A 27,298-nucleotide genomic window follows, 5' to 3' on the forward strand; every position below is an offset into this window, starting at 1 on the left:
ATATAATATAATGACTGTACCCCAGCCGCACGAGTCGGGGACGGCATCGCCCGGCATGGCTCGAACGACCGCCAGTACGGAACGCTAGGGGGCTTTCTCGAGCTCAAAGACCCGCTCTCGGGGACTTGGAGAGAATTCGGTCTCACTTGCTTCCACTGCGTTGTTCCGGGTGCCGGTGGGAGTGGGAGCTCCAAGAGCGCGGGCAGCATAGGTCAGCGCTTAGCGGTTGAAGGCCCGAGTCGCCGCGGCATTCAGGCGGGCGTCAACGAGCTAACCGAGAGTATTGCCGCACTCGAGCGCTATTCTCATAACTATCGTCCAAGCTTGAAGCTCGGTGCTGGTAGCGATGCCAATGTCGATGTCAATGTCGATGCTGACTACGACTTGCGGATGTACAAGGAGATTAGCAGGCAGATACGTGCCCTTGAGAAACCGAGCGCTGAAATGAGGGATTATCTTGACAGCGGGAAGAACGTGCTCGGGACTGTGTTTGCGGCTTTTAGGTCCCGCCTGCGCCATGACATGGACGTCCAGCTCTCTGCTCGAAACGGCCTGGCAAATGGAACCGCACCCGCACCCGCACCCGCACCAGCACCAGCAATGGACTGGGCTCTCATCCGACCATCGCCTGGTCGAACTTGCGGGGAGAACGATGTAAGTGGTTCTTCTTTCCTTCTTATATCCCTTGGCCTTGGGCCTATCTAACTAAAGACCTAGTTCGCCAAGCGCTCCGATATCATAGACAGAGACTGCATAGACTTCATCCGTCGGCATCGGAATATTGACCCCGGGACGAGACTCTTCAAGCTCGGGTGCGCGACGGGTTCAACCTGGGGTTTTTACAATGGACTGCGGACGGCGATGATTGGACGGGAACATACCGAAGAGGCGATTACCATGGAGCACACGGTCGTCTATAACAGAGAAGGTCGGGGGGTTTCCTACGCAAAAGGAGATGATGGCGCCTTGGTTTACTCGTACATTGGCTTGGTGGTGGGTATGCTCGTTGGGGGCCAGAGCAATGGGGATATCGCCTATTTTTCGGATATCCATGATGTTCTGGACCATATTCAGGAGGTTACTGGGGTGGAGGAGGTGAGGATGAAAGGGTCAGGGGATGAATCAAATTGATGAATTCAGCGCTGGATATGTACCCCTTGAAGTAAGTTGATTATTCTCAGACTGATTTCTTGCTTACGACGACGAATAGTAACACTTTGCCGAGAACCAGTATGTTGAATGCATGGCTTGATATGACATAAATGACAGTACCCATAATGGATCGCCAACCTCTCAACGACCCTTCTGTACAACCGCATGAACTTTCTCTATAAACTCCTCAACATCGCTCAAGAGTGCCTCCGGCTGCTCCAAAGCACCCAAGTGTCCCCCCTCCCCACGCCGTCTATACGCCACCAGGTTCCCATATATCTCTCTCGCCCATGCTTCGGGCACAAAGGCCATATCATACGGGAAGACCGAGTACCCCAGCGGCTTGCTCTTAGTTATCGGATGTGGGATCCCAGCGAGGACATTCTTCGCTAGGCTTGCGTGGTACAGGCTCCGCGGGAATGTCGACGTGAGCCAGTATAGCGTCACGGTGGCGAGGATTGTGTCGAGTGGGATTGGGTGTCGCGGGTCCGCCCATTCGAGGTATTTTTCGCCGATCCTGGCTGTATTAGTTTATGTCCTACAATGAGAGTTGAGAGGAGGAATAACTTACCAGCTTAATAGCGCCAAGGGGTTCGTCGAGATGACGAGCCCTATTGTTGACGGTCTCGTCGCGTGCTCGAGGGCATAGGCAAAGCCTGTTTGCTGCCAGGCTGTGCCACGCTGGATGTGCTCTTCTTCTTCGGTGGTGAGGTCTTGGGACGCGGCGGTGGACGGTGCCTCACCCGGGTTCAGGTTCAGCATGTTCACTTTCACTTATTAGCAAGGATTCTCGCAGTTTTGGGGTGGGGATATGGGACATACAATGAAGCGCCTTACACCCCTCATACTCGACACTCATAATCCGCGCCAGCATACTCCCCAGATCCCCTCCCTGGACGATATACCCATCGCCGAAACCGAGCTCCTCCATAAGCTGGTTCATGATCATTGCGGCGCGCTCAACCGTCATCTCAAGCTTATTGCCGACTCCACCAGACAGACCATAATCCGGCAGCGATGGGACGATAATATGGTACGGCAGCTTCTCGGGTGTATACTTCCCCACAAGTATCTGCATCATGGGGAGAAACTCCAGAAACGACCCCGGATACCCGTGCAGGAAGAGGATAGGAATCGCATCATCACGCTTCGAGAATAGCGCTGCGAAGTGGATGGATACATTTCCGGCCTCTGGATCGTTGACGTTGGTTTTGAAGTTCGGGACGCTGTTGATGGAGTCTTCGTGGGCTCGCCAGTTGAATGTACTCAGCCAGATTTCTTTTGCGTTTATCAGCCATTCGCGCGAGATGCCGAAGCGGCCGTCGTCGGTGCTTTGGTTCCAGTATGTTGATGGTCCAATCTTGGATAGTTTGACTAGGCCGAGGAGCTCGGAGAGCTGTGTGTCTGGGACGTGCAGGGTGAATGGCTCAGGCGTGCCGAGGAAGCCCTTAGGCAGGGTGTTGAATTGATGAGCCATGGTTTACTAGGGCGACTAAGAGCAAGGTCAAATTAATGTTCGACGTTTCTTTCTTGGTAGAAATAATGTTTTTTTCTCTTTCTCAGCCCCCATGATTGCTGGCCGACTAAATATCAGCTTAGGGCTTGGCCGTGTGCAGGCCAGCCATGACTCACCATACGTCAACTGTCAGATTCCAGAGTCTGCTAGTGAATTCACGAACATTCCAGTTATATCTTGACCTAGCCCAGTATATGTTCCACGCAATCTAGATAGGATGCAGCTACTGCGTTGGCCTCCTAACACGGTATAAAACTGTCGTGGTCTCCTTTGCTTCTGTGAGCAGACTAGGCTATATTGCGGTCCTATTATAGCTACCACCTTACGGCGTCTTACATAGCCTCCATTGAGTGCAGCGGTTGGTTCGGCTATTGAATGCTATTTAGATAGGATCATTGAAGGATATGGTAGTTTCGCAAATCTGGCCGTCCTCTTCTTAATGAGAAACGCCGTAAGCCACGATATCCATTTTCACTGCTTAATGGGACAGAGCATAAGATAGACGTCATGGCTAGGGAAAGGGAAACCTATGCAGTATAACTTTTCTTACAGCAAGGGTTGCTTATTATCATGCATTCGGGCAAAGCAAACGGCCCTTGACAAACAAGCTCGCCAAGTTGCTTCTATATTCCCTGTGCGAAAGCTATTTATATACATCCGCTTGCTCCCTTCATAGAATCCACCTTCCAGCGCTCATATCACGTCCCAACGTTTCCACAGGGATAAAGCCGCCTAAAACGCAAACGGAATAAGCCTCTTCGTCCTCCCCTCCTACTCCACATACTCATCCCCAAACGTCTTTCTCAGAAACTCCTCTTCCTGTCCAACCCCCGTCAAAAACTCCGCTGACGTGATGAAGATAGCATAAACAAGCATCGCCCAGTCAAGCGCCCTCGCAACTCCAGAAGCCGGAGCCCAACACCCCACTATACCCCCCTCTCGAAACAAAAGCAGCAGCATCCCATCACATCCCCAAAGGCAGCCGTGTACCCGGGATGCCGGATATACCGGTGTACACCGGTTGTCTTCAGACCAGACGTCGGCTTTGTGATGTGCAATGTGAACGATTTGTCGACTGCGCTGTAGGCGGCGCAGATTGCATCGCGGTGGTGCTCGGGGAGGGCACTGATTGTTGCGTGGTAGAGGCCCACGGCGCTGACGAAGGGGAGGTACCGGGTTAGGGTTAGGGCTGTGCCGGCAGCCATGAGGAAGTCTTGTTTTGTTGCTGGGGGCGTTGTCCTTGCTTTGGGTGTTGGAAGGAGGGGGGTTTGGGATCACTAGCTGTGCGGTTGATGAAGTAGATGCTGGAGAGAGTTGCGGCCGCGAAGGTGAGTCTGGAGAGGAGGTCCATGTTCAGAGGACCGAGGGAGGAAGGTGAGGTAGTGGTAGAAATCGTGGTGGATGTCAGTTATGTGTAGAATAAGCTTGATGGGGAAAAGTAAAGATGATAGGGTAAAGGAAAGGCAAAGCCTTGAAGGCGGGTTAGAAGAATTGGGCCTGGACATTTGCCTTGCACAATTGAATTGTCGATCACGACCAGACCCTCCGCTAAACCAGGCTAAAGAAAGCGATCAGATTCATCCCCGCCAATCACTAGGGCTCCCCCGCCCCTTTGCCCTCTCAAGAGGCTGCATATTGTTCCCAGCTTACCTCCGTATCCCGGAGTCCACGTTTGAATGCACGGACACAGTTACGGACATTGCCCTAGTAGCAGAGCAGGTTGGCTTAATCCCATCATTGGTTGTGGCTATTGGTCAGTGGTAAGCGCTGCTGTCGCTGGAGTGCACTGTTCAAACGCCATAGTCAAGGGCGCAGACCGCTCGTCACTGCAGAAGTGTGGGACAGTGCAGCGAGAACCACCAGACTATCGAAAAGGCGATTGGCGCGCACGAGTCAGTCCAGAGGTCAAGCTACATGTTCTGCATTCCCTCTGGAATCGCATTCTTCGCTATTGCGTATCATTGTCTATTAATCGGCTTTGAACCCAAGTTTAAGGGCTCGACTAGCATAGATTCCAGCCCTTGTACCAGGAGCGGCCCGGTGCGGGCAACAGGTCTCCGGGGCCCACTCGATCTTCGCTGCAGTAAAGCTCTGTTTCTTCAGCAGAGTCCGAGCAAAGTTGGAGAGCCGGCGGTGATATGATGAAAATGATGAATAGACCCATTTCTTGTGCTCTGGAGTCTTTCAGCTAGCCACTGACGATATCATACCTAGCTGGACAAGTTCTGTGGAGTAAGCGGCCTCTCTTGTAACGCGCGCAAGAGTACGTAAATAGAATACTTGCCTCGTGCTTCATCTATGCCAAATGCACGAATGTTCTTGCAGTGAAGAATCTGCTTCAGGATTATCGAACCTTGATCAAGGCTAAGAACAGGGGACATACATCTGCCATGTTTCTTATTAGCGGTGCTGCATGAGCACATGCTCATTAACTGGTGGAGGAAGTGCGATGGGATAATTGAGATGGATCCCAGAATTGGGTGCCCAGGGAGAACTATTGGGATCCCTGGGGTAGATTTCGGAGTGGGGAGGGAGAATAAGAAGGCTTTCTTGGAGTTCTGATGCGAGGACTTTGGATGATTGCAATTGGCGATAGAATTCAAGCTAACTGATAGGCGACTAGTTTATTTATTGACTGTGTCTATAGCGACAAATGGGCTTCTACTTGCGGGCCTCGATGCTGGCTTTGATGGCTGTGAAGGTCAGGTCAGAACACTTCCAAAACGATCAGAGAGTTGGATCGCTTACCATCGCACGAGGTCTTCGCGTCTCCGAAAAGCATTCGAGTGCCGGGCATGTAGAACATCGGGTTGGGGACATCGGCTACAGGATTTAGCGCTATCAATTTAGAGCAGAGGTGAGACCTTACCGTATCCACTAGACATGCCACGCTTCATCACAATAACCTCCTTACTCTTCCACGCCTGTAGCACGGGCATACCAGAAATAGGGGAGTCTGGCTCAAGGGCGATGGGGTTGACGGTATCGTTGGCGCCGATGACGAGGGTCACGTCAGTCTCGGCAAAGTCGTCATTGATCTCGTCCATTTCCAGGACAACTAGTCGAGTTAAGCAATGACCCAAGGAGGGAGAGTTGTGTACTAACTATCGTAAGGCACGGATGCCTCCGCAAGCAGGACGTTGCACTGCCCAGGCATACGACCAGCGACAGGGTGGATAGCAAACCGGACCTTGACGCCTTTTGCGCGCAGCATGTGAGTTATCTCGGCTAGGGCGTATTGGGCCTTTGCCACGGCCATGCCATATCCGACGACCTACATCCATTAGTAGGAATCTAAGGGAAGGAAGGAGTACTGACAATGATTACGCTTTCAGCATTTGCCAAAGAGTCTACAGTCTCCTCCACGGAAGTCTGAGTGACTTTGCCCTCTATCTTCTTTGAGGATTGTTGCGGAGCTGCGATACCACCAAACAGTACGTTGGTCAGGGAGCGATTCATCGCCACGCACTATCTCATCAGCACGGATCAACGCAGCAGGCTTAGAGACTTACCATGATGTATGACAGTATGGAGCCGCTGACGCCGATAAGAGACCCGACGCTAGTAAGAAGAGGGTTGTTAAGCATCAAGCCTTCAGCGACCAAGGCAAAGCCGGAGTAGGCATTGAGAACGGTGATAACGACAGCTGCGTTAGTTAGCCAAGATCACCAGTGAGAGAGTAAAGTACGTACGCATATCCGCGCCACCGATGGCCGCTGTCGTGGTATAGCCCTTCAGGAAACTGAGCATGGTGTTTGCTCCAAGGCACGTAGCAGCAATGACCGGGTTGGCGGGCGCCATGGTAACGAATGCGCCCATTGTAGCGACATTAGTCCCGAGTAGAGTCGAGTTTATCAAGTGACGACCGGGAAGAATAGTGGGTCTAGAGGACATCCGGCCAGCGAGTTTCAAAAAGGCTACAATGGAGCCAGTGAAGGTAACGCCACCTACAGCTGTCAGCGTGAGACATGTTGAATGGAATGAAGAAGATACCTATCAGAACTCCGAGATAAGCCGTCACTAAGTGGAGAGTCGAGATATGGTCTATACCGGCCATCACACTACCAGCGCTCGTGAGTACTGCTGCAAGACCAACAACTGAGTGCAGAGCAGCGACAGTCTGCGGAAGTCCGGTGGGTGTAATACGACGACCAATCAATGCGCCTATGGATTGTCAGTAAGAGGCCTAAAGATGCCGTAATGAAGCACCTACCAACAACAGCACCCGCACTGGCTACACCAGCGAACTGTGTCAGTACTTCGGGAGAGAATCCAACTGCAGCAAGAGATGCCATGATACCGGCGGCAACACCAAGAATTCCAAAGATGTTACCTCGGCGAGCGGTTTGCTGTGACGCAAGGCCTGAGATGGAGCTGATGCATAGAACGCTACTGACCAGGTACCCGGCCTGTACAAGCCCGGCCATACCGGTGCTAGCGGTCGCTAGGAAACCTCCGCCAAAGACGACGGCCGGGATGGCATAGAGCCAGGGGTACTCCGGAGGATCGGTCGGACGCTTGAACATGTCAAGCATGCGTTTGGTAATGACGAAACCGCCGGATACATTCATGAAAGCCAGCAAGACCGAGACCGATCCTAGAAGTTCCGGAATAGTCGTAGGAAGATAGCCGCCGCCCATGATGAAGAAGCCACCAATACCAACCATGCCGGAGATTGCATTGGTCACACTCATCAAGGGAGAGTGAAGAGCTGGAGCAACACCCCATACAGCACGATATCCGACAAGCCCGGCGAGACCAAACGTGAGCATGTTGCTCATGAAAACCGGGCTAGTTGCTTTGCCCAACGCAAGCACAGTTCCCATTCCGGCAGTAGTGATTGCTACCTCGCGGGAGACCTTTTGCCATGGCGTCAGGGCCAGCTCGGCTTTCGCTGTCGACGGCGCTACCGCTTCGACCTTAGGAGGTGGTGGAGGTGCGGGTCGCGGAGCCGGAGGTAATATCTCTCCATTCAGGGTTACAATCGATCCTCGGACCACTTCGTCGCTGAGGTCAATGCCGAAAGACTTCTCTTGGGGTGCCATCGAAAGGAGGTATTTCGTGATATTGTTGGAGTACAAAGTCGAGGACTGAGTAGGTAGGCGAGAAGGAAAGTCAGTATAGCCTGGGATCGTCAGTTCGAGTCCCTTGCAACCATGACTTGAACTCACCGATGACCGTAACATCGTGATAAGTAGTCAGCTGCCCAGGGATAGTTGCTTCGCAATTCCCGCCGGCCTCAGCTGCGAGATCAACAATGACGGATCCGGGTTTCATCGCGACAACCATCTGCCAGCGTTAGCCCACGACTCTACGAAACCTTCTAGGGACTTACTTCTTTTGTAATTAGCTTGGGTGCGGGCTTTCCAGGGATAAGTGCAGTCGTTATAATAATGTCCACCTCGCGAGCTTGTTCCATAAACAGCTTCATCTCAGCTTCGATGAACTCTTTGGACATCTCTTTCGCATAACCGCCTTGTCCGGCTCCATCTTCCTGTATGTCGACCTCGATGAATTCCGCACCGAGCGACTGGACTTGTTCGCGCACAGCAGGTCTCGTATCAAATCCGCGCACAATGGCTCCCAAACGACGAGCGGATGCGATGGCACTTAAACCCGCGACACCAGCTCCTATGACCAGTACTTTACTGGGAGGAATTTTTCCTGCTGCAGTTACCTGACCGGTCAAGAAGCGGCCAAAGTGGTTGGAGGCTTCCAAGACAGCTTTGTATCCAGCAATATTGGCCATGGAACTGCGTCAAGTTAAATTGGTTTCATTACCCGCACGTAAGGAGGGAAAACACACCTAAGAGCATCAAAGACCTGGGCGCGAGAAATCCGGGGAACCATATCCATAGCAAAACTGGTTGCGCCGCGGGATGCAAGTTTATGGACGAGCGGCTGGTTCTGTGCTGGGTATAGAAACGATATGACGGTACTCCCTGGGTTCAACGCCTCAATTTCGTTAAAACCACCATTGATCTGAGGCCCGCGGACCTTCAGCACGATGTTACTCTGAGACCATATCGCGCCTTGATTTACTAGGGTCGCTCCGGCTTTCTCATACTCCTGATCAAGAAACTGAGCGCCTTCGCCAGCTCCGCGTTCCACAAGGACACGGCCAAAGCCTTTCTTAATCAACAAAGCCACATTCTGGGGTGTAAGAGCGACACGGCGTTCGTTTGGAAATATCTCACGAGGCACTCCAATGGTCAACGAAGAGTATGGGACGACGGGGACCGGAGAAGGTGCGGAGGCACTGGTTGCGTATGTACGGGCGGACTGCGAACGGTATTTCCAGGCGCGCTCATGGGATTCGTATGTTGGGCGAGAGAAGGCACTCCGGGCAACTTGGTAGAGCAGTGTCAGTCAGCTTAGCTTCTAAGGAGTAACAGACTGAGAAATATACTCACGCGGCTGCTTCAACGAGATGTAGGTCCTGCCTGCGAGGTTACTGAAAGCCGCTCGACACGGCCCTAGGACCAACGGCAGGGAGAATGGCGCACTCATGGTCCCTCAAGGCTTCAGGCTGGTAAGAGGCGGTCTCCAGCGGCTGAAAGGAGAGTCATCTCAAAGAGAAGTGAGAATGCAGGTCGACGGCCAGTTCGTCTAGCGCAGAGAGGCCACAGCGGCTGTCAAAAGCGGGGAATGGGCCGAAGGAAGGTATAAGAGCTCGGCGAGTGGAGGACTCGAGGAAGGAAGTGTGGAGGAAGAGCGGGGGACGGACTTGTTGCGGGGAGATCGACCGGCCGCGCGACCACACAAGGTCAATAAAGAGCTGCCCATTCTTCCACGAGTCATCGGCTTTGGCGGGCAATCGTCGGTAAATCGGCTGAAGGCCACATCCATCAGGGCCCCTGGGAGAAACGGCGCCACAGTGTGACCAACAGGGGTCTCATGGAGGAAGATGCAGGCTCGGGCGGTTATTTCTTCTCAGACAAAGCCGTCTGCATGGAATGGCTGGCCCGAGTAACAGGGAGTCAAGCGATGACTTCATGGCCATCGAGGCCACAGCTAGCTACATTGCCCCGCAGCCGATGGGGTGATACGGAGCACGGCATGAGCAAGTAGCATTTCGCCGAGGGGTGGTTTCACCGTATCACAGTTGTACTATCAATTTGTCCGTCTTCTAGAACATGTCTCTTGAAGACAGGCTACGGCAGGGCCATCATGCCACTGCATGTCAGACTCCACCGAAACCGCCTGTGGCTCCGGTTCGCATCTCCGATCGTGTTAATGCCTTGCTGCTTGGTGCCTTTCTGCCCCAGGCAGCACTGGGTCCCTGACAGGTCACGTGAACACTTCCCCGCCCGGTCGCGCATCATTCCCCGAGGTCCTTTGATCCTTGAGCAAGACGGCTTGCTGTATGGCTGAAGAACCGCTCACATTCGCTCACTACTGCCGTCGGAACAATCGCTTTCTTCGGTAGGCTTGCAGAGTCTCTTCGAGTCGTCATCATGCAGGAGTCATAGCCCGGGCCTTCTCCGTAATGCCCCTCAAAATTTTCACGGTGGGTCGAATCCACGAGCCTTGATTCTTCCTCGAGACGAGACCTGGATTGCTTTGTTCCTGACCCTTGCTGCGCTACGAACAGTCTATGAGGTGCCATTGCGCACAAAGGGCACAATACCATTGAACTCATGTCCGATTCCTCTCATAATGCCTCTCAAAATCACACACCGATCATAACTCGCCACGACATCCCTGTCGATATTGCCTCTTGCCCGCGTTCTAGTGGCTCTACTAAGCTCGGCCGCGACCCACGGAAGCACGTCCGACCATTGGCAGCAAGGCGATGAATGGATGTTCCTGGTGGATTGCGAGCAGCGAAATCTGCGGACCAGACATTTCCGATAATCTTATCCATCAACGTCAAATCAAATAAATCTCGACCTCCTCCTCGTGGCGACTGGCTCTGTCAAACTGGCGTGAACCCTTCAGCATGCTTTGACGGCTCTCAGTTGATCTTACCATCTTTGCTTTTTCTGCTCCTCACTGCGCTGAAGCGGGGTTTGCGACAGCGTCGAACAACCATCAACGCAGCCAGACGCTGAGGACTTCCCTCCTTTCACCCACACTGCTTTCCCCAGGCCTTGTCCAGTGTCCCGGTCGCTACTTGCAGTGCGCTGCGTGCACCATGTCGCCCAGTCACCAGCATGACCAGCTCATTGAGCAAAACCCCGTCGGAGAGGAAACCCGCAGTGAGACATCGTCTCAGGATGATGCGGCTCTCTTGGTAAGTGACCGACCAAACACGTTGACTCATCCGGGGTATCTCTAACTTGAGTTCAGAAAACAATGGGCTATAAGCCTGTAAGTCGGAGCGCAACGGCAAAGACGATCTAGGCTAAAGCATGGCAGGTTCTACATCGGACGTACACATTCTTTGAGAACTTTGCGACTACATTTGGTGGGTCTCTCGCGAGAAAGTGACAATGCCGTTTCTGACCTCGTCTCAGCCGCGCTGTACTTTATTGGTGGTGTGCGCGTCACCTTCAGCACCGGTATAGCAGCTGGAGGAAATTTGGCTTACTGGTTTGTTTTCACTAAATTACTGCATAGCTGTTCTAACCGGCCCAGGACGAGCTATCTCGTGACCATGGTTTTCACTCTCATCACTGCCGCCCTTGTTGCAGAGGTCTGTTCGGCTTCGCCTTCGGCCGGATCGATCTACCTTTGGGCCGCCGAGGCAGGTGGTCCCAAATACGGAAGATTGCTTGGATTCATCGTCGCTTGGTGGTCAACTACTGCGTGGACAACTTTCTGCGCCAGCAACACACAGTCGGCGACAAACTACATGCTTTCAGTAGGTCCCCGCAATGTCGATATTGGCTGGGCCCACTAATTTCCCGCAGGAATTGACCGTATTCGATGTGGACTTCCCGAAAGACACATCGAGCGTCAAGTTTCGCGCCGTGCAGTGGATTGTCACCGAAATCCTTCTCGCACTTGCCGCTCTACTCAACTTTATGCCGCGTAAGTTCTTTGCTATATCAGCTTGAGTCTAATCTAATGTCAACAGCCAAATACTTCAGATACGTCTTTTGGTTATCGTCAGCAGTCGTCATGCTTGACTTCTTCCTCAACGTCATCTGGCTCCCGATTGGAGTTGCCAACACCTGGGGCTTCAGGACTGCCGAAGAAGCCTTTATGTCTACGTACAACGGCACCGGCGCGCCCGCAGGGTGGAATTGGTGTCTGTCGTATCTCGCCACTGCCGGTATCCTAATCGGATTTGACGCTTCTGGTCACGTTGCGGAAGAGACTAAACATGCCAACATCACCGCTGCACGCGGTATCTTCTGGAGTACTGCGGCAAGTGCAATTGGAGGTCTTGCTACCATTATTCTATTCCTCTTCTGTGCAGTAAGCATGCTTCCTTGATCGCACTTAAGCCTAGTATTGACGCAAAGCTAGCCCACTCCCGATAAGCTCTTCGAGTTTGGCTCCCCCCAGCCGTTTGTTCCTCTTTATGCCGTCGTCCTCGGTAGAGGCGGACACATCTTCATGAACATCATCTGCATAGTCGCTCTATGGCTCGTACGTCGCTATCACCAACCAGCCTTCCTACCTAGGGCAATTCACTAACTTTTCGATCCAGAATACCGCAATTGCGATCGTAGCCTCATCACGTCTTGTGTTTGCTGTCGCTCGTGACGGTGTACTTCCCTTCTCCTCTTGGGTTTCCAAAGTCCATAACGGCCAGCCCCGCAATGCAGTCATCGTCGTCTGGGCGGTCGCATCCATCATCACTTGCACGCTCTTGCCCTCTGACGTGGCATTCACGTCCCTTGTCTCGGCAGCCGGTGTCCCTTCCGCCGCAGCTTACGGTCTCATCTGTCTTGCGCGTCTCATTTGCACGCCCAAGCGCTTTCCTAAGCCCGCTTGGAGTCTCGGTCGCCTCTCCAAGCCATTTCAGGTTGTTGGAGTCTTCTGGAATGGCTGGGTCGTTGCGGTTCTGTTCTCACCGTATGCCTTCCCTGTTACCGGCGAAAACCTGAACTACGCGCCCATCATCATGGCCGCTGTCACGATCTTTGCGCTGGTTTCGTACTTCGTCATGCCGGAAGATGCGTGGCTGCCTAGGGATCGCATTTCGAACTTTGTTGACAGCAAGGGTGTTGTTAGTGAGACGGTGGAGGAGGTTTCTCGCGTCTCGAGTCATCAAGCTGCACGCGACACCGGTGAGCCTGGAACGCCCACGTCCCCCATGGAAGGTTAGCCTTGGCGAATTTTATCAGGGGCCCACTGTGCTCCATCCGCGCCAAGACTAGAATCACGGTCGAGGCGGAGTTGAGAAAACACCGCAGAGGGGAACAAGTGTTTTTGATTTTCAATTCAGATTAGACTTATGATAGAGCGCTATAATAATAATAAACGTTACCTTTTGTTTATTAACTGATATCTATCCAACTTTCGTAAAAGCGGCTGTAGCGGATTGTGGGTTTTCAGCCAGTCCGCGAAGATATATATTCCCTATCTTGCACTAGGCCTTCAGGGTCCACGTAAAGCTATGTTATTTTTGAACGAGAATCAACGGCCTAACCTTCAACACACCACGAATTTATTCTCTCCTCTTTTCCCAATCTGTTCTTTATGGTTTTCGCTATTCCGATCTAAAACATTCGGTGGCGGGGGGATGGCGAAAACAGTTCCTGCCGAGACAAGGCTGCTGCAGCCGCCTGCATGAGAGATTTAAAGAGCACGAACAGATCACCACGATCACCGAGATGAGCTCATCAACAGCAACAACAAGGTTAATTAAGCGCCCGAGTGGAGTGTCAAAAGGAAGAGCTTTCTTGCCTGGGCGAGTCTTGAGCGCAATGATTTGCAACGACCCCCGTGCAGATTGACGGGTCCATAAAACGGCCCCCAAGTCCCAGAGGCTATTGGGGACGATGCGGTCACCACAGGCGTGGATCGCCCCCAGGGAGCACGCTGAGTGACCGGAATGATTCCGGTGATCTGCTAGTGCCAGCTAGACTGATCTGTGATGGACTCGGGGACGCGCTGTCGTTGGCTGCGCTGGCCCAAGCACCAGCCCCACGGATCCAGCGGTCTCTCTTCTCCACGAAGTCTTTGCGCCTCCAGTCCCAGTTCCCCCGGCTGGAGAGATTCTCCCTCTTTCTCCCGCACTCTCACTCCCAGTTCTTCTTTTGCTCCTGTTGCTCTCGCTCATTATTCTATCATCCATTCTTTTGCTCAATTATAGATCTACTCAGTACCCTCACCATGTCTCCTTGATCAATTACCCCTTCCCATTCCGCTCCCGCTCCTACTCCACACTCCGCCGCCCGCACACGACCTTCTCGCCCCTCCATGTCTCTCCCTTACAGCTCTCCCACCGTCGATCTTTCTCCCCATGGAGGCTCGTACGATGGTCTGTGATCCCGCGCAGCCTCCTCAGTCTACACCGAACAACGAACCTCCCCAACCCGACAAGAAGAAGCGCGTTCGACGATGGCACCACCGCGGATTCACCGGCTGCTCGACCTGCCGCAGACGCCACGTTCGCTGCGATGAAGCTGCCCCAACCTGCCGCAACTGTACTCGACTGGGACTTGAATGCGATGGAAGTCAAGGACGGATGACATTCAAGGTCTACGGGCCTCCAGCGCCGCCGAACGGACAATCGAGCTCACCGTCGAAACGGGAAAAATCGAAGTCGAGGGGCGGACAGAAACAAGTGAAGAAGGAGGATACGGATGTTGAAGGTGTCGTGGTTTCGCCGACGACTTTTCCCGACTCGAAACCGTTGGTATTTCGCTTCGAGAACCCGATTGTTGGACCGCCTGTTGCGTCTATACCCGATGATGAGAAGGAGAACGTGAAGGAAGAGCCCGAGGACGACAATCTAGTGCTCGCACGGACGGCGGGGAATTCGAAACCGCTTGAGTACATTTTTGAGCACCACAGTTTGCCGTCATCGTTGGACTGTCTGCAGGGCCGTTATTACACACATTTCATCAACGAAGTCGCTACGCTTTTACTTATATACGATACTTCGACTAATATCAATCCGTTTCGACGATGCTTTCCCGACGTTTCTCAATCGTCTGTGTCGATGGCGAGCGCTATGGAAGCTCTGGGGGCTCTGCACCTTGCAAACACGTCAACCGGTCCGCAGCGGAATGTGCATTTTCAGCATGCTATGGGCAAGTATGGCGAGGTCGTCAAGTCGTTTAGGACGAGATACGAAATCGGTCAGCGATCACGGCTTCCGGATTTTGCGACCTGCCTGCTGTTAGCTCTATTTGAGGTTTGTTACTTTAACCCTTTTTTGATTACGGCCCACTGACTCTATTAGATGATGGATTCGCAGCACCACAACTGGGCCATTCATCTGAAAGGTGCCCGCGAGATCTATCGATGGATGTTCTACCCAAACCCCGATCCCGTTCTCGAAGCCCAGCGGGTCTCCGAAATGAACCACCCTCTCCGACGCTTCCTCGTCTCGCTCCTCTCATACCTCGATGTAGCCGGAGCATGTGCCACCAGCGATGGTACCGTCGTCGAAGGGAGCTACTGGCGAACACTCGGCGGCGGATGGGAATACAACCTCGGAATACCCAGTCTTTCAGAACCAGCCACCGACAACGGCCTACTCCTTGAGCTTCGTCAATGCTGGTCTATCATGATGGAAATACAAGCCTCCATCAGCTCGTTCGGAAAGGCAAAATCGTCCGGCTGGATGACGCCCGAACAACAAGACCTCATGTATCAAGATCTTCTCCAGCGATTAGTGCAGTGGCGCCTCAATGCGCCGGAGTGCCTGCAGCAATTAGGAGATCTAGATGACGCTAGTCTAACACAGTATCCACACCCTGAGGTGCTGGAATATGTTGGGTGCATCGAAGCATACGAGAAAGCGACGAATATCTATCTGCACAAAGTCGTAGCCGCTGCGCGGCCGGATCTCCAGCCGCAACGAGATCTCCTAGCCGCTTTCTGTACCAGGATACTTGCGCTCATTAGCAAGTTAGCGAAAGACGTCGGGCGGCTGGCCGTCTCTTGGCCGCTCTTCATTGCGGGACGCGAGAGCAGGGACGAGTGTGAGCAGAAGTTTGTCCGGGAGACTATGCTCGATATGCAACGGTATGGGTTCAAGGTATTAGCTTGCACCAAATTTTCGGAAGGGCTGTGCTAATGGATCCCAGAACGTCGAGAAGGGTCTCGAAGAACTCGAAAAGGCGTGGTTCAAGCGCCGAGCTTTTCCTGGGGACTGGGTTGACACGATGGATGATGTTCGCTCGTCGATTCTTCTTCCCTAATCGCTCCCACTCGACCTAGCACCGCTCTCGTCATCTTATCTACGACGATCCAAAGACTCTCAATTGAAACTTTCCGGAGGCGTCGCATTTCCTGCGGCCTCTGTTCTCCGTTTTAGCTACAGGACCTTTGATCTCAGCAGACGAGCTTCAACCTCCATCACCACCTACTTACCAACCTACCTATCCTCTCATTGGGGTACCCACATAATTCAAACTTACGATTCTATCTATATAATAGCTTCGGCTCAACCTTTCACCTTTCGATACCACATCTACGACGAATGAATACATATACACATTTTCTTTTACCTCCTGTTTTCTCACTGTGCATTACGGTGTGGGGATAGAATTTGGGAGGATGAATTGGATTAGACTTCATTTTCTCCTGTCTTGTCTACATACAGGATCCATCGCTACAACCCCATTACTTGATTGGAACATTATAGAGATAGATGCAATAAATTCCTTGACTTCAGTGCGTTCTTTACAGAATAGGAACAATGTCATGCTAGATCTCGGAGCAACTAAACGTCTGATACCAAGGATTCATCAAGACATTCCAGAACATGGGTACCACATCTAATGTTTAGCATATTTCAAGACGAAATCAAAGATTTTCGAGCACTTTAATATTAGCAAATGAACATCTGATATCAAGGGATTCATCCATCCAGCCGTCACAGCCACATGTACTCCATCTAATGTTCAAAGGCTTTCAAGATGAAATTGTCAAGCATTTTCCCAAAGAGCCAATATGGATATCTAGCACCGCCAATCTAGGCCGGGCATCGCAAGTCGGAATTTGATTTTCTTGACCGCTGGTTCCCGGATCACATCCTCTTTTCCTTGAGTGGTTCTTGACCGGAATGACGGATCTTGTGCACGATAGCTATCGCTGAGAGACATGGCGGAGAGACGTGACGGGAATGAAAAACAGCAGACGCAGCATGGGACGTGGAACGGGACATCGGGCGAGAAGGAAGAACAAAAACGCGTCGAAAAGCCACTAGACACATGCTGAACGGAAAGGAGGAAAAGGCCTGACGCATAGATAAGACGCTAAAGCGAATGCCGTAAAAACGTCAGTGGGGATGATTCTCACCGTGATCTGCAGTCCGTGCAAGCCCTAGGTACCTACCTTTTTGAAAGCGCCTGCATTCTGATCCATACCCACGCCCATCTCCATGGAATAGAGTATCCATTGCCCTATCCCCTCCTTTCGCGTCTTTTCGCCCTCCTCTTCTCACCCTCATCGAGCTCATCAGGGCACTTCTTCGTCTTCTTTTGTTTCTCCCTTTCCTTCTTGGCGGCCTTCTCTCTTTTTCTCCTGAGGTTCGCAGCGCCGAGAAGTTCTTCTCTGTCTCTCTCTTCCTCAGCTCTCCTGGCCGCTTGCCTCTTAGCCTCGCGCTCAGCCCTCTCTGCGCGCTCCCTCGCATGACGCACGTCTTTACAGCTGATGCACTCGTCTCCAGGCACATGGCGCGCATCTGTGTGAATTTCACACAAGACCATGTGGCCATGACGCTGGCAGCTTTCGGTAAACTGCCTCTTGCAGCGGCCGCTGTAGGAACATGAAGTTGGTTGTCAGATAGTGGTCTAAGCCCTAGAAAATATGGTATGGAGAGGATAATGGATAGGCGACGCGTACCAGCGGTGAGATCCATTCTTGCCGTTCTTGTTATTCTTCATGGTAGCGGCTGAGAACGGAGAGAACGGAGACGTGGGTAGAGGATTGGCTTTTCTGGGGAGAGGAAGGACCTAACACCAGCGCTTGATCCTGTCTGGAATGACTTCGGGAGAACGTCTGAGCAAGTGGTGCCGGCAGGTAGGTGGTTGGAAAGGCGCCTTGCTGGGAAGAAGCCTGAATCCGCGAGTCACACTGTCTGGCTGTGTTTCTCTTTTTCTGTGTTGCCTCGGAGGACGAAGAATCTCGACTCGATGGAACATCGACTTTAATGCTATGAAAAGAGGTGTGTTGATGCTTGTTTATGCGGAGTCTGGAAGGTGGGATACTTGAGACACTTTGAAGGAGGGAATTGACTATGTTCTAGAGTGACAAAGTATAGCAATGCTATCAATTTCTAGAGAATGGTGAGTGCGTCACAGTGCAAAGCACCTTATGGTGTTCTTCTGGAGTACATTCACTCCTCAGGCATTCATCAGCCTGGGAGCCATACACAGTACACGGAAGCTGCAGCTATCCGAGTGGTAGTGATTGTTCCAATGACATTCTATGGAGAGTGCACGACCCATACTGAGTCATTTGCCTGTCCAATCATCGAATTTCCAGCCTCCAGGGCCTTCATTTGTGCTGGGTGCATAACGGGGGGTTGTTGTGAAGGGGTGCACGTAATGTATGCACATTAACAAGAATCAAGTGGAAGCAAAGTGAACTTGATCACAGTCTAGATAAGCCAACTTGTACCTGGTAAGTATCTTGTTTGACCCCAGACTTGGACTACATACCTGGAACATTGCATCTGAACCTGTTATTCGAACTGCGAAAGAAACAGCGGCTGTAGATATTATGGGCATACCACCACCATCGATGACCTGAGCAGCAAAGACCAGAGGTGGAGAGGTTGATACCACCAATTTGGATACCGCCTGGAGGATGCCAGTTTTTGTGGCCTGCCTAGGAGGTAAACTTCTCTCCAGGCAATCCATAAATGAACAGCGAAAATGGTTCGACCAGAATGCTTGGAACTGCACTGGGGTGCATCGGCACCGAAGACGTCGGGTCGCTCCTCTCCCTTCGCAATGACAAGAGCAGTGCAGACATCCAAGCCCGGATCAGCCTCAATCAAGTGCGATAAGAGTGAAGGAACTAGCGAAGGCAGAGAACCCAAGTGTTTCTTGGGGTTCGAATTGGGAAGGAGCAACTATGGCCTGGTCACGGGGTCACGAGGGGACTTTGAGGGGATTCCAGTCGCGAAAGTCTCTCTGCTATTTCATCATTTCGCACTCTGATCTATCTTTCAAGACTCGTCTCTATACCGACCGGACGTCAAGCAGCTATCGATCCCTTTCTGTGAAGCCCCGGCGACGAGTGAAAACCGTCCTTTGAAACCTTTGACGCGCACTGGAAGTCGGAGACGACGGGACGGTAGAGTCGATCAAGCAGCAGAACGGCGGTTTCAGCTCTAGCCGTCGGTTGGTGAGAGCAAGTCGGTCCTGGAATCCAGGTTGAATGGCTAACCACAGTAGTCTTCTGCCTCCGATTCCGCCCCCGACGCCAGTGTCCTTGTCAGCGCTTAGGCACGAGACCTACTCCGAGACCTGCTCGCACCTCAGCAACCAGCCATCTTTCACTGGAACTCCGATCGAGACGAAGATGACGCGTACGGGCTTGGGAGCGAGTTGCGGGCAATACGGTACGGGGCAGATGCGATGGTCTAAGGAAGCTGTGCCCGACCTCGATCGTCGTCAGCCTTAGGTAGCATTGCTCAACTCGAGGGATGCGGAGAGGCCATAAACGCTTGCTTCGGCACTGTCCACGATGCTAACCCAAATTTCGGCGAGAATTGCGGCTCCTGTTTAGCGGCATTGCTGGAATCAAAGCGCCCCGATCCGAGTTTGACTACGAGACTTCCATCGTCCCAACAAGAGAGTTACAGTCGAGGAAGACCACGTGCAAGAGCAAATGCCCTCCTCGGACTCCTTTTCCGGAATCTCGACCAATGGTCACATCATCTTAGAGCGAAGTTTACCTATACGGATACTACTGGATGTTTGGAGCTTCTTTATGTGCGATTCCAACGGTACGTTCGCATACAACGAACGCGCTACAGCGAGCACCCAGATTTGTCAGGGCCTACCGCAAGTTTCCTTAACAGTAGCAAAATTGAGCCTTTTCGACTGCTACTAATTCTTCCGATAAGCACAATAGGCATGAGAAAGTGTACAGAAAGAGGGGCGGCGACAAACAGAGAGGGGACGCCATTTTCGTCGAGCAAAAGATATGGTGGGAAGGACAGGGGCCCTCCAAGCAGAAGTGGCGACAAGAAAGCGACTAGTGAGGTGGCTTGCGACTGGGCCCAGGACCTCGTCAGCCATGATTGATGGTTGGTCGAAAGACTCGGGATTGGATCTGGGTTGCTCTGCGGGGGATATCTCGATGTCGAGGATTCATGCAGCTTGACGGGTGCATCGACCTCTTCAACACCAGAGCGCCGAATTCTGCAAGATATTTGCCGTCCTATCCAATCGCACCCCTGCTCGGAATTCTGCTCTTCCAGACTTAGAACTTCTCTGATGGGGCGGGCGGGCCACTGGCACATGGCGCGGCGGACTTGGTCAACAAAGACGCTCGCTCATGGCGGCCGGCTCTGTCAACAAAGAAACCGGCACGGGTGTTTTTAGTTCGCAAAATCCTATTGACCTTCGAGAATGGGGGCATGAGCTTGCAGCAAGATCTTCAAGATTCCAAATACCGCGGTGTTTCAAGTTATCTCCATATGCACGTCGTCAATCATGGAAGCTCTTTCACCAGAGCAGCGTCAAGCTCTCCTTGAAGGCCCAGCACTTGCTCCCCCTCCGGGGCTAGTCTCCAACTTCGAGGATCCTCCTAACCTCACGTCCACGGGACATGCCATCTTGTTCTCAATCTGGAGCGTGGCGACTGTCTGCTTTCTTATCCGCCTCTACGCAAAAGCATTTGTGGCTCGAAAATGGCAACTCTCTGACTGTAAGTCGCAAGCACAAGCGCTGTTGCAAAAGCTAATAGCTCAGTTGTCATTATTCTCGCATGGGCACTCTGTATGGGTTATGCCGCCGTGCTCTTGCTGGCCGCAAAGTATTCTGGGGTAGACCAGTGGAATATCCGACTGAAGAACTTGATCGAGTTGCTTTACGTGAGTGTCGGAATGACTGCGTTGTTAACACAGCTAATGGAGGCAACTCAGTACGAACAAATCGCACTGTTACTCTATGGGATCTGCACCTTCTTTATCAAGCTCTCCATCCTGATCCAACTCCTCGAACTTTTCGCCCACAGGCACCGAGACTGGTTCTTCTGGTGTTGTCATGGCTTCATCTGGGTCAACTTCGTTTACCACTTTATAAGTCTGTTCGTCACGATCTTTCGGTGCCGCCCTGTTTCCGCAGGTTGGGTTCGCAATATTACAGACGGAGGTATGATTGCAAGCGGGAACTGCATTGACAACTTTCGCATCATCCTCTCGACGAGTTCGCTCAATGCCCTATCGGACATTATAATATTTGTTTTGCCACAGGCACGAATTTGGAATTTGCACATGCGACTCAGCAGGAAGATTGCACTGTCTGCTGTCTTTTCGGTCGGTCTCATGTAAGTCTCTATCCTTTCGTGCAGCTTCTGGCACAGCGATCTCTGACCTGCATATAGAGCTTGCGCTTCCGGAGTCATCAAGCTCATATATTCCGCCCTGATGTACTATAACGACAATAAATCCTATTATGTGTTCTTCGTGGCCGTCTGGACTCTCCCCGAGATGGCGGGCGGGGTGATCGCGGGCTGCCTTCCCTCAGTGCCAAAGGTCGTTCAGAACATCTTGAAGAGTCCTGTCTTCGCGAAATGGAGCAGCTCCATCCGGAAGGTTGTTTCTTCGTATTCCTCGAGCCAGGGACAAACCCAATCAAGCCATATCCATTTCGCATCGCCTGGCAGTAGTGGTGTTGTTCAGCAACCAGTGCGACCGAGGCTGATGAGGAACTCGTATATGGGCAGAGATCATTTTCGACTCACGACGTTTGCGAGTCAGCCGGGGACAGTCAATTCGAGATCGTCAGCAGAGTCGCCGAGAACCCTGGAGGCGGATGCAGATGGGTTCATTGAGATGCGAACGGTGCATATACCCAGTCCTCATCTGTCAGGCATCGTTCCCGACCCGCAAGAAACGTCGCTGGTCTAGCCTACTCTTTGTGAGGGACCTTCGACCGCGAGGTCCTCTACCGGCCGCTTCGTTCCGATTGCTCGAGGATTCGTCAAATATATATTCTTATGCACGCCAAGATACACGAGCACGAGAGAGGGGATAACGCCGTGTATTCGATCGAATGAGAGTCAACCCTGACGAGCTTATATGATGCCCTCTCTTACGCCTCCGAGTGATGCCTAGGACCTAGGCTCAGTACGTCGGTCTCCTATCCCCGGTGGTCATGCCTCCAGTACTTTTGCCTCCAGTATCCTTGTGTTCAACCAATCACTGCTTGATTGAGAGCTCAGCCCTGGAACAATGTAAGCCCACGGTCTCTGCTTCCTCCGTTCTCGACTTTATTACCCCTCGTCGTCTTTAACCTTAGATCCAACCCCACCAAGGATCTAGGTATACACCGTCCAGGCAACACAGTGCAACTGCATGACAACCCATCTGCACGTAAACCTGCAATGTCTGAACCAAAACGCCCTCCTATATTCGACGACCAGCGTGGACTCTACTTGCCAACGTAAATCCTCGAGATAATATTCGCCAATTTGAACCCTCGGGACCTTGGGAACTGTGCGCGGGTGAACCGTGCGCGGAGTACAGTAACCGCGAGGAGGATGTATAGAGGCTCCATCCAACATCAGGAACTGCGTACACCCGACCTCAGCTCCCTGAATGCCATGCCAGAGGCTTTCCCGGATTGTTTCACCCAGAATATGAGCCTGGTAAAGCATTTCTTTTTCTCTCCAAAGGAGAAGTACCTTCGATAAGAAGATCGAAAGTGGATTGCTCGAGAAAGCTTCCACGCAGTATGCGAACTGAGATTTGCCCAGAGCTTCTCCCCTGTCCGAAGCCTCTTGATGCCGTACGAGCCCGCCTTGGCTCCTGATAGTCAGCTGTACACGAGCGTCTTGGTGACTCCCAAAATCGAGTTCTTGGCTATTGACTACTCGTTCTGTTTATATTTCAATCCTGGCAAAGGGTTCGACAGCAGTCGGGTAAGTCTCCACTGAAAGACCTTTGAAAAGAAATAATTCTAATGCTACAAAAACAGCTAAGAGGTATCAGGGCACTTGCGATCTACGGATCAAGCCTCGAAGTGGACGTTGATAGCATTTGTTCAATGATTGATCACTGCGACTTGCGCTTCTTTTTCTTCCAGGATAATCAAGAGCTTCGACCGTAGGGAACTGAACGCGAAATGCAGCTTCTCAGTTGTCTTGCACAACAAAGAGACCTCAGGGTTCTCGTGTTATTGATTCGCGGGGTGGCTGAACAACTCATCCCATTGGCGTGAGAGAAGAAACCATGGCCAGCGTTGAGGGCATTGCGCATGTCCCCTTGGATGCGCAAAAACGCTGACTGGACGTCCGCCAGTTCGCTGGGTGCATACAGCAAACTCGAAATGGTCGACCTGCCGATGTACACGTATTTAAGCACCGCCTGCGGAGAACGGTTGAGGATGATACACTTAGACTGGGTTGTTCATGGCGAGGAGCAGAACTTACTTAATGTTTTATCAGGCTGCCACCGTTTGCGGTGGCTCAGCTTCGGGGCTCTGCTACTACTGGAATGTATGATCTTTGAAGCCATTCCGTTCATGAACTCCCTGGAATATCTCGTCTTTCCGCTTATGCCCATATGTGGCATTTCCAACGTAGACGCTATGCACAAAGCGTTACAGAATTAGCCGAAGCTCACCGTCCTTGAACTGCCGACCACGGAGCTACATATCTCACTTGACCCTTTGAAGCGGATGCCGTCCTTCCCTAACATCAAAAGGCTATCTCTCGGCAAAGTATGCGAGGGATGGCTTCATTCACCTGACTATACAGAAAGCTGGATGGTGGACGTTGTTGCCGAATGGCGCCGGATCTTCCCCAACCTTCAGAGATGTCCAGCTGAGCCGCTACCCCGCGAAACAACGGAGCAGATTCCGTTGCCCTCACCACCTAAAGCTATCCTAGACTCCCCACTTCGAGCTGAGATTCTGACCAGGAGACTCATGGGCCCATCGCGTCATCCGGAACATTCGTCTCGTAATATGGATATGAGACTTCATATGGACGCTGAACTCAAGATGTGGCGGGATGAGCTGGAGACGGAGATTATGGGGTAGCCGCTTGTGCCGCTGGCTGAGTATCATCCTGATGTGAGTCAGTCATAGAGCTTTGGTAGGTCCGATTTGGGATTCTATCGATTTGTATCTTCCTTGCCTGTAGAATGGGTTGATCGCATAGCTTCATTGTCACTTTCGAGTGCGGGAACATTAAGCGAAGCTCTATTGCTATACAGGTGTGAGGAATACGTAAAATTTATCTGGTCCTGCTTGTTTTGCACGCATCCTTTTCATATCTCACATTGCTAGAATTGGCTTATTACGCTAACCGTCCCACCGCCAGACTGGACTATACAATATGTCTACTTTGCTGTAGAACTGGAACTATACAAGACTACCAGGCTAAGCCTTGACAGAGTTTCTCTGACTATTGGAAGGCACCAATCTACCCACCGGTCGCTTCAGGTCTCGTTAGCAACTTGCGCCGCATAATCCACTGGATACAAAATTGTATCGTCCCAAACAGGGGGGGGTGCTTACCTGCCTTAGTGACTCCGTAGTTCCTGCCCTCTATAGCACACCCAGGTCGGAAGAACGCTGCTCCAGACCGGTCTAGCTTTCTATAGCACATCAATATATCTCCGTGGTTCCTGAGTCTGCTCCTAAATTTGCTTCATACAGTACGAACTACGACCACAACCTGGAAGCTGGCGTTACGGTAGCCAGACATCGGTCGCATCCTGTTGCCTTACTTAACTTTCTACCTTACGACCTCCCCCTCTATAAGGAAGGCCAGTCAGATATAGAAGCCTTTGCTGAGACCGGGTGGAGGCTGTCATACAAGACTGCAGGCGCAGTTGCGCGTTCAAGCCCGATAATCTTGCCACCAGCGTTCCTCCCCGAGTCGTCCCATCCCCGACGGGAAGTCAACGACGATACTGGACCAGCCGCCCGCGACATCCCCTTCTGCTCCCTGAGATCGTTGGCAATGTTCTTGCGAATGTTCGTATGCGAGATCTTGCTAGGTGCGCTCGGGTCAACCGGACATGGAGCACTATTGCACTGAAGCGCATGTATCAGGGTTTTTTATGGGACATGCAGTTTCGGACGCCCGATATTGTCTCTCTCAACTGTCTTTTTGTTGCGTCTCGAGAGCGCTTTTCCCGCCATATGGGCAACGTCAAGCACCTGCTCATTGCTGCAGAAGTGACTGTTGACAATAGTGTTCATGCTTCCAAAAAAGCGTGTCGCTGTGGAGAAACTCCTGCCAATGCGTGATAAGGAATATGCAAAGAGTCTGTTCAGAGCACATAACCCCCGTGTCAAAAGCCTGTTGATTCCGTTCGGGATTCATGCGCGGGTGAAGCATGAATTCATGGACGTCTTTCTTACCCCGTCCATCGAATACTTGGCCATTGATGATGAGTTCTGTACTGAAATTGTATCAATCCCCAGCAGCCATGTGAGTCTCCCGTCCAATGTCACCATCAGGACAGATATCTAACAATGGAGGCACTAGGTGGAGAACATTAGAGCTCTTACTATTTACAGATCTGGGTCAAATAGAAGCATTCAGGACATTTGCGCCCTCATTCGCAGATGCAATCTAGAATTCTTCCACATCGAGGATGATCGTGACCCACTACCCATGAGCGAGGAGGATGCCACGCGGCTTATTGAGTGCCTCAAGGAGCAGACAAACCTCAAGGCCTTGGTCTTGGTCATCCCTGACCTACTCTCCAAATTCGGAGAGGTGTTGGCACATGAAATTCCATGGCCAGGTCTGAAAGGATTGTTTATAGGGAATTACGGTGACAGGTTTTGTCTTCGCGCCGAGTCTCGAACTGCCAAAGTTCAACGAGCTTGAAAAGCTAAGCCTGCCATCGGTTGAGGCCCTAATGATCATCGCCGAGAGCGACCCCGCAATCAAAGCTCGATTACGGATGCTGCACGCTGGTTACTGATACCTACCGGATTCCTGGTATTTTGCCCGCCTTTCAAAGGTTAGAAAAGCTCACTTTGGGAGAAACGACTGGAGAAGACCCGCCTTCCGAATCATATGAACAGTTTTTCCGACGCTTTCCGTATCTCCCCTCCTTGAAGGTCATATCAGTGTATTGGAAGGCTCGTCTAGACCTTAGCTGCTTCCAAAAAGTTGCTGTCAACTGTCCCCAGCTGACTATTCTTAACCTGGAAGCGAGTAAGCTGGGCGCCTTCCTGGATTCCCTTGGCGACATGCCTCCCTTCCCGCAACTGCAAATCTTGAAGATAAGTGAAATGGATTTCACGAATCCCAGAGAATGGCTGCGAGGAATAAAGCTAGAAGAATTGGCAGTCCAATGGGGACGGGTATTCCCCAAGCTTCGAAAATGCCCAGCTCCAACAGATCGTGGTTACCCTCTCTCAGACGAGCAGATGCAAGAGGCCCTGCTCGCCGACCCGAACGGCCCCGGCCACTATCCCTTGGATACTGACTACTTGCTCACCAGAGTCTCAACAGTGCTTGGATATGAGGACTGGATCTCGAATGATGTCGAGTACGTTTCTCAAAGCCAACTGGAGACCGAGATCCTTGGGTGGCCTATTGTGGCATCGTGGGTTTATGACCCTTGGAATTATCACGGACACTCTACATACCTTTAGAAAGACGCGCATCCTGTGTCGGTGCCATGTTACAATGAAGATATGTACATATCAACGGCCCCCATCCTGGCTCAGGGTCATGAGTGTGACAAAAAGTACCAAAAGATGAAACGGATACAAGCAAACTTCCGACAGAACCTACCACTGGCACGCAGGAGGATAATCCATTTACTGACACATGCCACCTTTGATATACCTGAGTCTGGCGATCTTTGCTCCTTCCAGGAAAGTGCCAATACCGTACTGATACCGGCCCTGAAGAACAAGCCACCGTGGGCATTTCTGTTTTTCTCTCCACTCCTGGCCTGGTCTGGCCCTCACCTGGGCAGCAAGCTAGAGAACCGGCCAAGTACCCGTCGTCCATACTCAAGTTACGCCAGTTCTTCCGGACGCCGACCACTGCGTACCCCGTTTGGCCGAGCATTGGTCGTTTTTCCAGAATCATGCCGGAGCCGACACGGAACCCCTGCTTCTCCCAGAGATTATCCGCAATGTCCTCAGCTATCTCAGTCCCCGCCACCTCGTGAAATGTGCGTGCTTGGACACAACATGGAAAACACGGGCGCTGCAGGAATTGTACGAGGGGTCGCTGTACGACATGCAGTTCAGGACCCCCGATATTGCCTCGCTGAATTGCCTCCATGTTTCTTCGCCCCAGCGGCTCGCAAGGAATTTGAGCTTCATGAAACATCTTCTTTTACTGCCAGAGCAACGAGTCGCTGACCGGACGGGAGGACTGCGGCTTAGCATG

At 52.0% G+C, this 27,298-nt stretch overlaps 9 protein-coding genes across 9 annotated transcripts; 5 read left to right on the forward strand and 4 right to left on the reverse strand.

The window, feature by feature from the left end:
- Positions 1-10: 10 nt before the first annotated feature.
- Positions 11-1,131, forward strand: BDW74DRAFT_178831 (uncharacterized protein; the record flags this gene model as incomplete). The annotated part of the gene is made up of 3 exons (XM_073729287.1): positions 11-16; positions 76-654; positions 718-1,131. 3 exons carry the CDS (start codon positions 11-13, stop codon positions 1,129-1,131), a joined length of 999 nt encoding a protein of 332 aa, XP_073582975.1.
- Positions 1,132-1,162: 31 nt separating this feature from the next.
- On the reverse strand, positions 1,163-2,666 carry BDW74DRAFT_154514 (epoxide hydrolase family protein). The gene is made up of 3 exons (XM_073724693.1): positions 1,975-2,666; positions 1,724-1,919; positions 1,163-1,669 (listed from the first exon to the last, which is right to left on the reverse strand). Exons 1-3 carry the CDS (start codon positions 2,627-2,629, stop codon positions 1,294-1,296), a joined length of 1,227 nt encoding a protein of 408 aa, XP_073582976.1. The 5' UTR covers positions 2,630-2,666; the 3' UTR covers positions 1,163-1,293.
- A 773-nt stretch (positions 2,667-3,439) lies between these two features.
- BDW74DRAFT_178833 (uncharacterized protein) lies at positions 3,440-3,873 on the reverse strand (the record flags this gene model as incomplete). The annotated part of the gene is made up of 2 exons (XM_073729288.1): positions 3,440-3,560; positions 3,659-3,873. The coding sequence occupies 2 exons, from the start codon at positions 3,871-3,873 to the stop codon at positions 3,440-3,442; spliced, it is 336 nt and encodes a 111-aa protein (XP_073582977.1).
- A 1,416-nt stretch (positions 3,874-5,289) lies between these two features.
- BDW74DRAFT_154516 (putative nicotinamide nucleotide transhydrogenase) lies at positions 5,290-9,362 on the reverse strand. The gene is made up of 13 exons (XM_073724694.1): positions 9,082-9,362; positions 8,475-9,018; positions 8,004-8,421; positions 7,840-7,957; positions 6,882-7,793; positions 6,662-6,832; positions 6,361-6,615; positions 6,181-6,314; positions 5,987-6,136; positions 5,774-5,942; positions 5,538-5,726; positions 5,417-5,491; positions 5,290-5,361 (listed from the first exon to the last, which is right to left on the reverse strand). Exons 1-13 carry the CDS (start codon positions 9,176-9,178, stop codon positions 5,330-5,332), a joined length of 3,264 nt encoding a protein of 1,087 aa, XP_073582978.1. The 5' UTR covers positions 9,179-9,362; the 3' UTR covers positions 5,290-5,329.
- Positions 9,363-10,558: 1,196 nt separating this feature from the next.
- Positions 10,559-13,066, forward strand: BDW74DRAFT_28753 (putative amino acid permease). The gene is made up of 9 exons (XM_073732419.1): positions 10,559-10,904; positions 10,961-10,981; positions 11,030-11,078; positions 11,128-11,203; positions 11,249-11,474; positions 11,524-11,644; positions 11,691-12,034; positions 12,086-12,208; positions 12,270-13,066. Exons 1-9 carry the CDS (start codon positions 10,806-10,808, stop codon positions 12,888-12,890), a joined length of 1,680 nt encoding a protein of 559 aa, XP_073582979.1. The 5' UTR covers positions 10,559-10,805; the 3' UTR covers positions 12,891-13,066.
- Positions 13,067-13,818: 752 nt separating this feature from the next.
- On the forward strand, positions 13,819-16,118 carry BDW74DRAFT_28787 (Zn(II)2Cys6 transcription factor). The gene is made up of 3 exons (XM_073732421.1): positions 13,819-14,927; positions 14,976-15,776; positions 15,826-16,118. The coding sequence occupies exons 1-3, from the start codon at positions 14,031-14,033 to the stop codon at positions 15,937-15,939; spliced, it is 1,812 nt and encodes a 603-aa protein (XP_073582980.1). The 5' UTR covers positions 13,819-14,030; the 3' UTR covers positions 15,940-16,118.
- A 1,027-nt stretch (positions 16,119-17,145) lies between these two features.
- On the reverse strand, positions 17,146-17,628 carry BDW74DRAFT_178837 (uncharacterized protein; the record flags this gene model as incomplete). Its single annotated transcript, XM_073729289.1, has 2 exons — positions 17,146-17,500; positions 17,588-17,628. The coding sequence occupies 2 exons, from the start codon at positions 17,626-17,628 to the stop codon at positions 17,146-17,148; spliced, it is 396 nt and encodes a 131-aa protein (XP_073582981.1).
- A 2,784-nt stretch (positions 17,629-20,412) lies between these two features.
- Positions 20,413-21,830, forward strand: BDW74DRAFT_178838 (uncharacterized protein; the record flags this gene model as incomplete). Its single annotated transcript, XM_073729290.1, has 4 exons — positions 20,413-20,626; positions 20,671-20,792; positions 20,844-21,247; positions 21,305-21,830. The coding sequence occupies 4 exons, from the start codon at positions 20,413-20,415 to the stop codon at positions 21,828-21,830; spliced, it is 1,266 nt and encodes a 421-aa protein (XP_073582982.1).
- A 2,105-nt stretch (positions 21,831-23,935) lies between these two features.
- BDW74DRAFT_185602 (uncharacterized protein) lies at positions 23,936-26,673 on the forward strand (the record flags this gene model as incomplete). Its single annotated transcript, XM_073731067.1, has 5 exons — positions 23,936-23,997; positions 24,852-25,128; positions 25,163-25,345; positions 25,424-25,756; positions 25,837-26,673. The coding sequence occupies 5 exons, from the start codon at positions 23,936-23,938 to the stop codon at positions 26,545-26,547; spliced, it is 1,566 nt and encodes a 521-aa protein (XP_073582983.1). The 3' UTR covers positions 26,548-26,673.
- Positions 26,674-27,298: the final 625 nt, after the last annotated feature.

This window comes from Aspergillus multicolor, assembly GCF_047715735.1.
Source record: "Aspergillus multicolor strain CBS 133.54 unplaced genomic scaffold BDW74scaffold_15, whole genome shotgun sequence".
NCBI classification, from domain to species: Eukaryota; Fungi; Ascomycota; class Eurotiomycetes; order Eurotiales; family Aspergillaceae; genus Aspergillus; species Aspergillus multicolor.

Excerpts from the sequence above, each read along its gene's own strand:
- BDW74DRAFT_154514 (XM_073724693.1), bottom strand. The coding sequence starts at position 2,629 with ATGGCTCATCAATTCAACACCCTGCCTAAGGGCTTCCTCGGCACGCCT. Across the intron at positions 1,920-1,974 it reads GGGGTGTAAGGCGCTTCATT|TGAACATGCTGAACCTGAAC; the intron begins GTATGTCCCATA and ends AATAAGTGAAAG. Across the intron at positions 1,670-1,723 it reads CCCTTGGCGCTATTAAGCTG|GATCGGCGAAAAATACCTCG; the intron begins GTAAGTTATTCC and ends TAATACAGCCAG.
- BDW74DRAFT_28787 (XM_073732421.1), top strand. The coding sequence starts at position 14,031 with ATGGAGGCTCGTACGATGGTCTGTGATCCCGCGCAGCCTCCTCAGTCT. Across the intron at positions 14,928-14,975 it reads TGCTGTTAGCTCTATTTGAG|ATGATGGATTCGCAGCACCA; the intron begins GTTTGTTACTTT and ends TGACTCTATTAG. Across the intron at positions 15,777-15,825 it reads TGCAACGGTATGGGTTCAAG|AACGTCGAGAAGGGTCTCGA; the intron begins GTATTAGCTTGC and ends AATGGATCCCAG.
- BDW74DRAFT_154516 (XM_073724694.1), bottom strand. The coding sequence starts at position 9,178 with ATGAGTGCGCCATTCTCCCTGCCGTTGGTCCTAGGGCCGTGTCGAGCG. Across the intron at positions 7,958-8,003 it reads CCAAGCTAATTACAAAAGAA|ATGGTTGTCGCGATGAAACC; the intron begins GTAAGTCCCTAG and ends TAACGCTGGCAG. Across the intron at positions 5,492-5,537 it reads TGGCATGTCTAGTGGATACG|CCGATGTCCCCAACCCGATG; the intron begins GTAAGGTCTCAC and ends TAAATCCTGTAG.
- BDW74DRAFT_28753 (XM_073732419.1), top strand. The coding sequence starts at position 10,806 with ATGTCGCCCAGTCACCAGCATGACCAGCTCATTGAGCAAAACCCCGTC. Across the intron at positions 10,905-10,960 it reads AGGATGATGCGGCTCTCTTG|AAAACAATGGGCTATAAGCC; the intron begins GTAAGTGACCGA and ends ACTTGAGTTCAG. Across the intron at positions 11,079-11,127 it reads GAACTTTGCGACTACATTTG|CCGCGCTGTACTTTATTGGT; the intron begins GTGGGTCTCTCG and ends ACCTCGTCTCAG.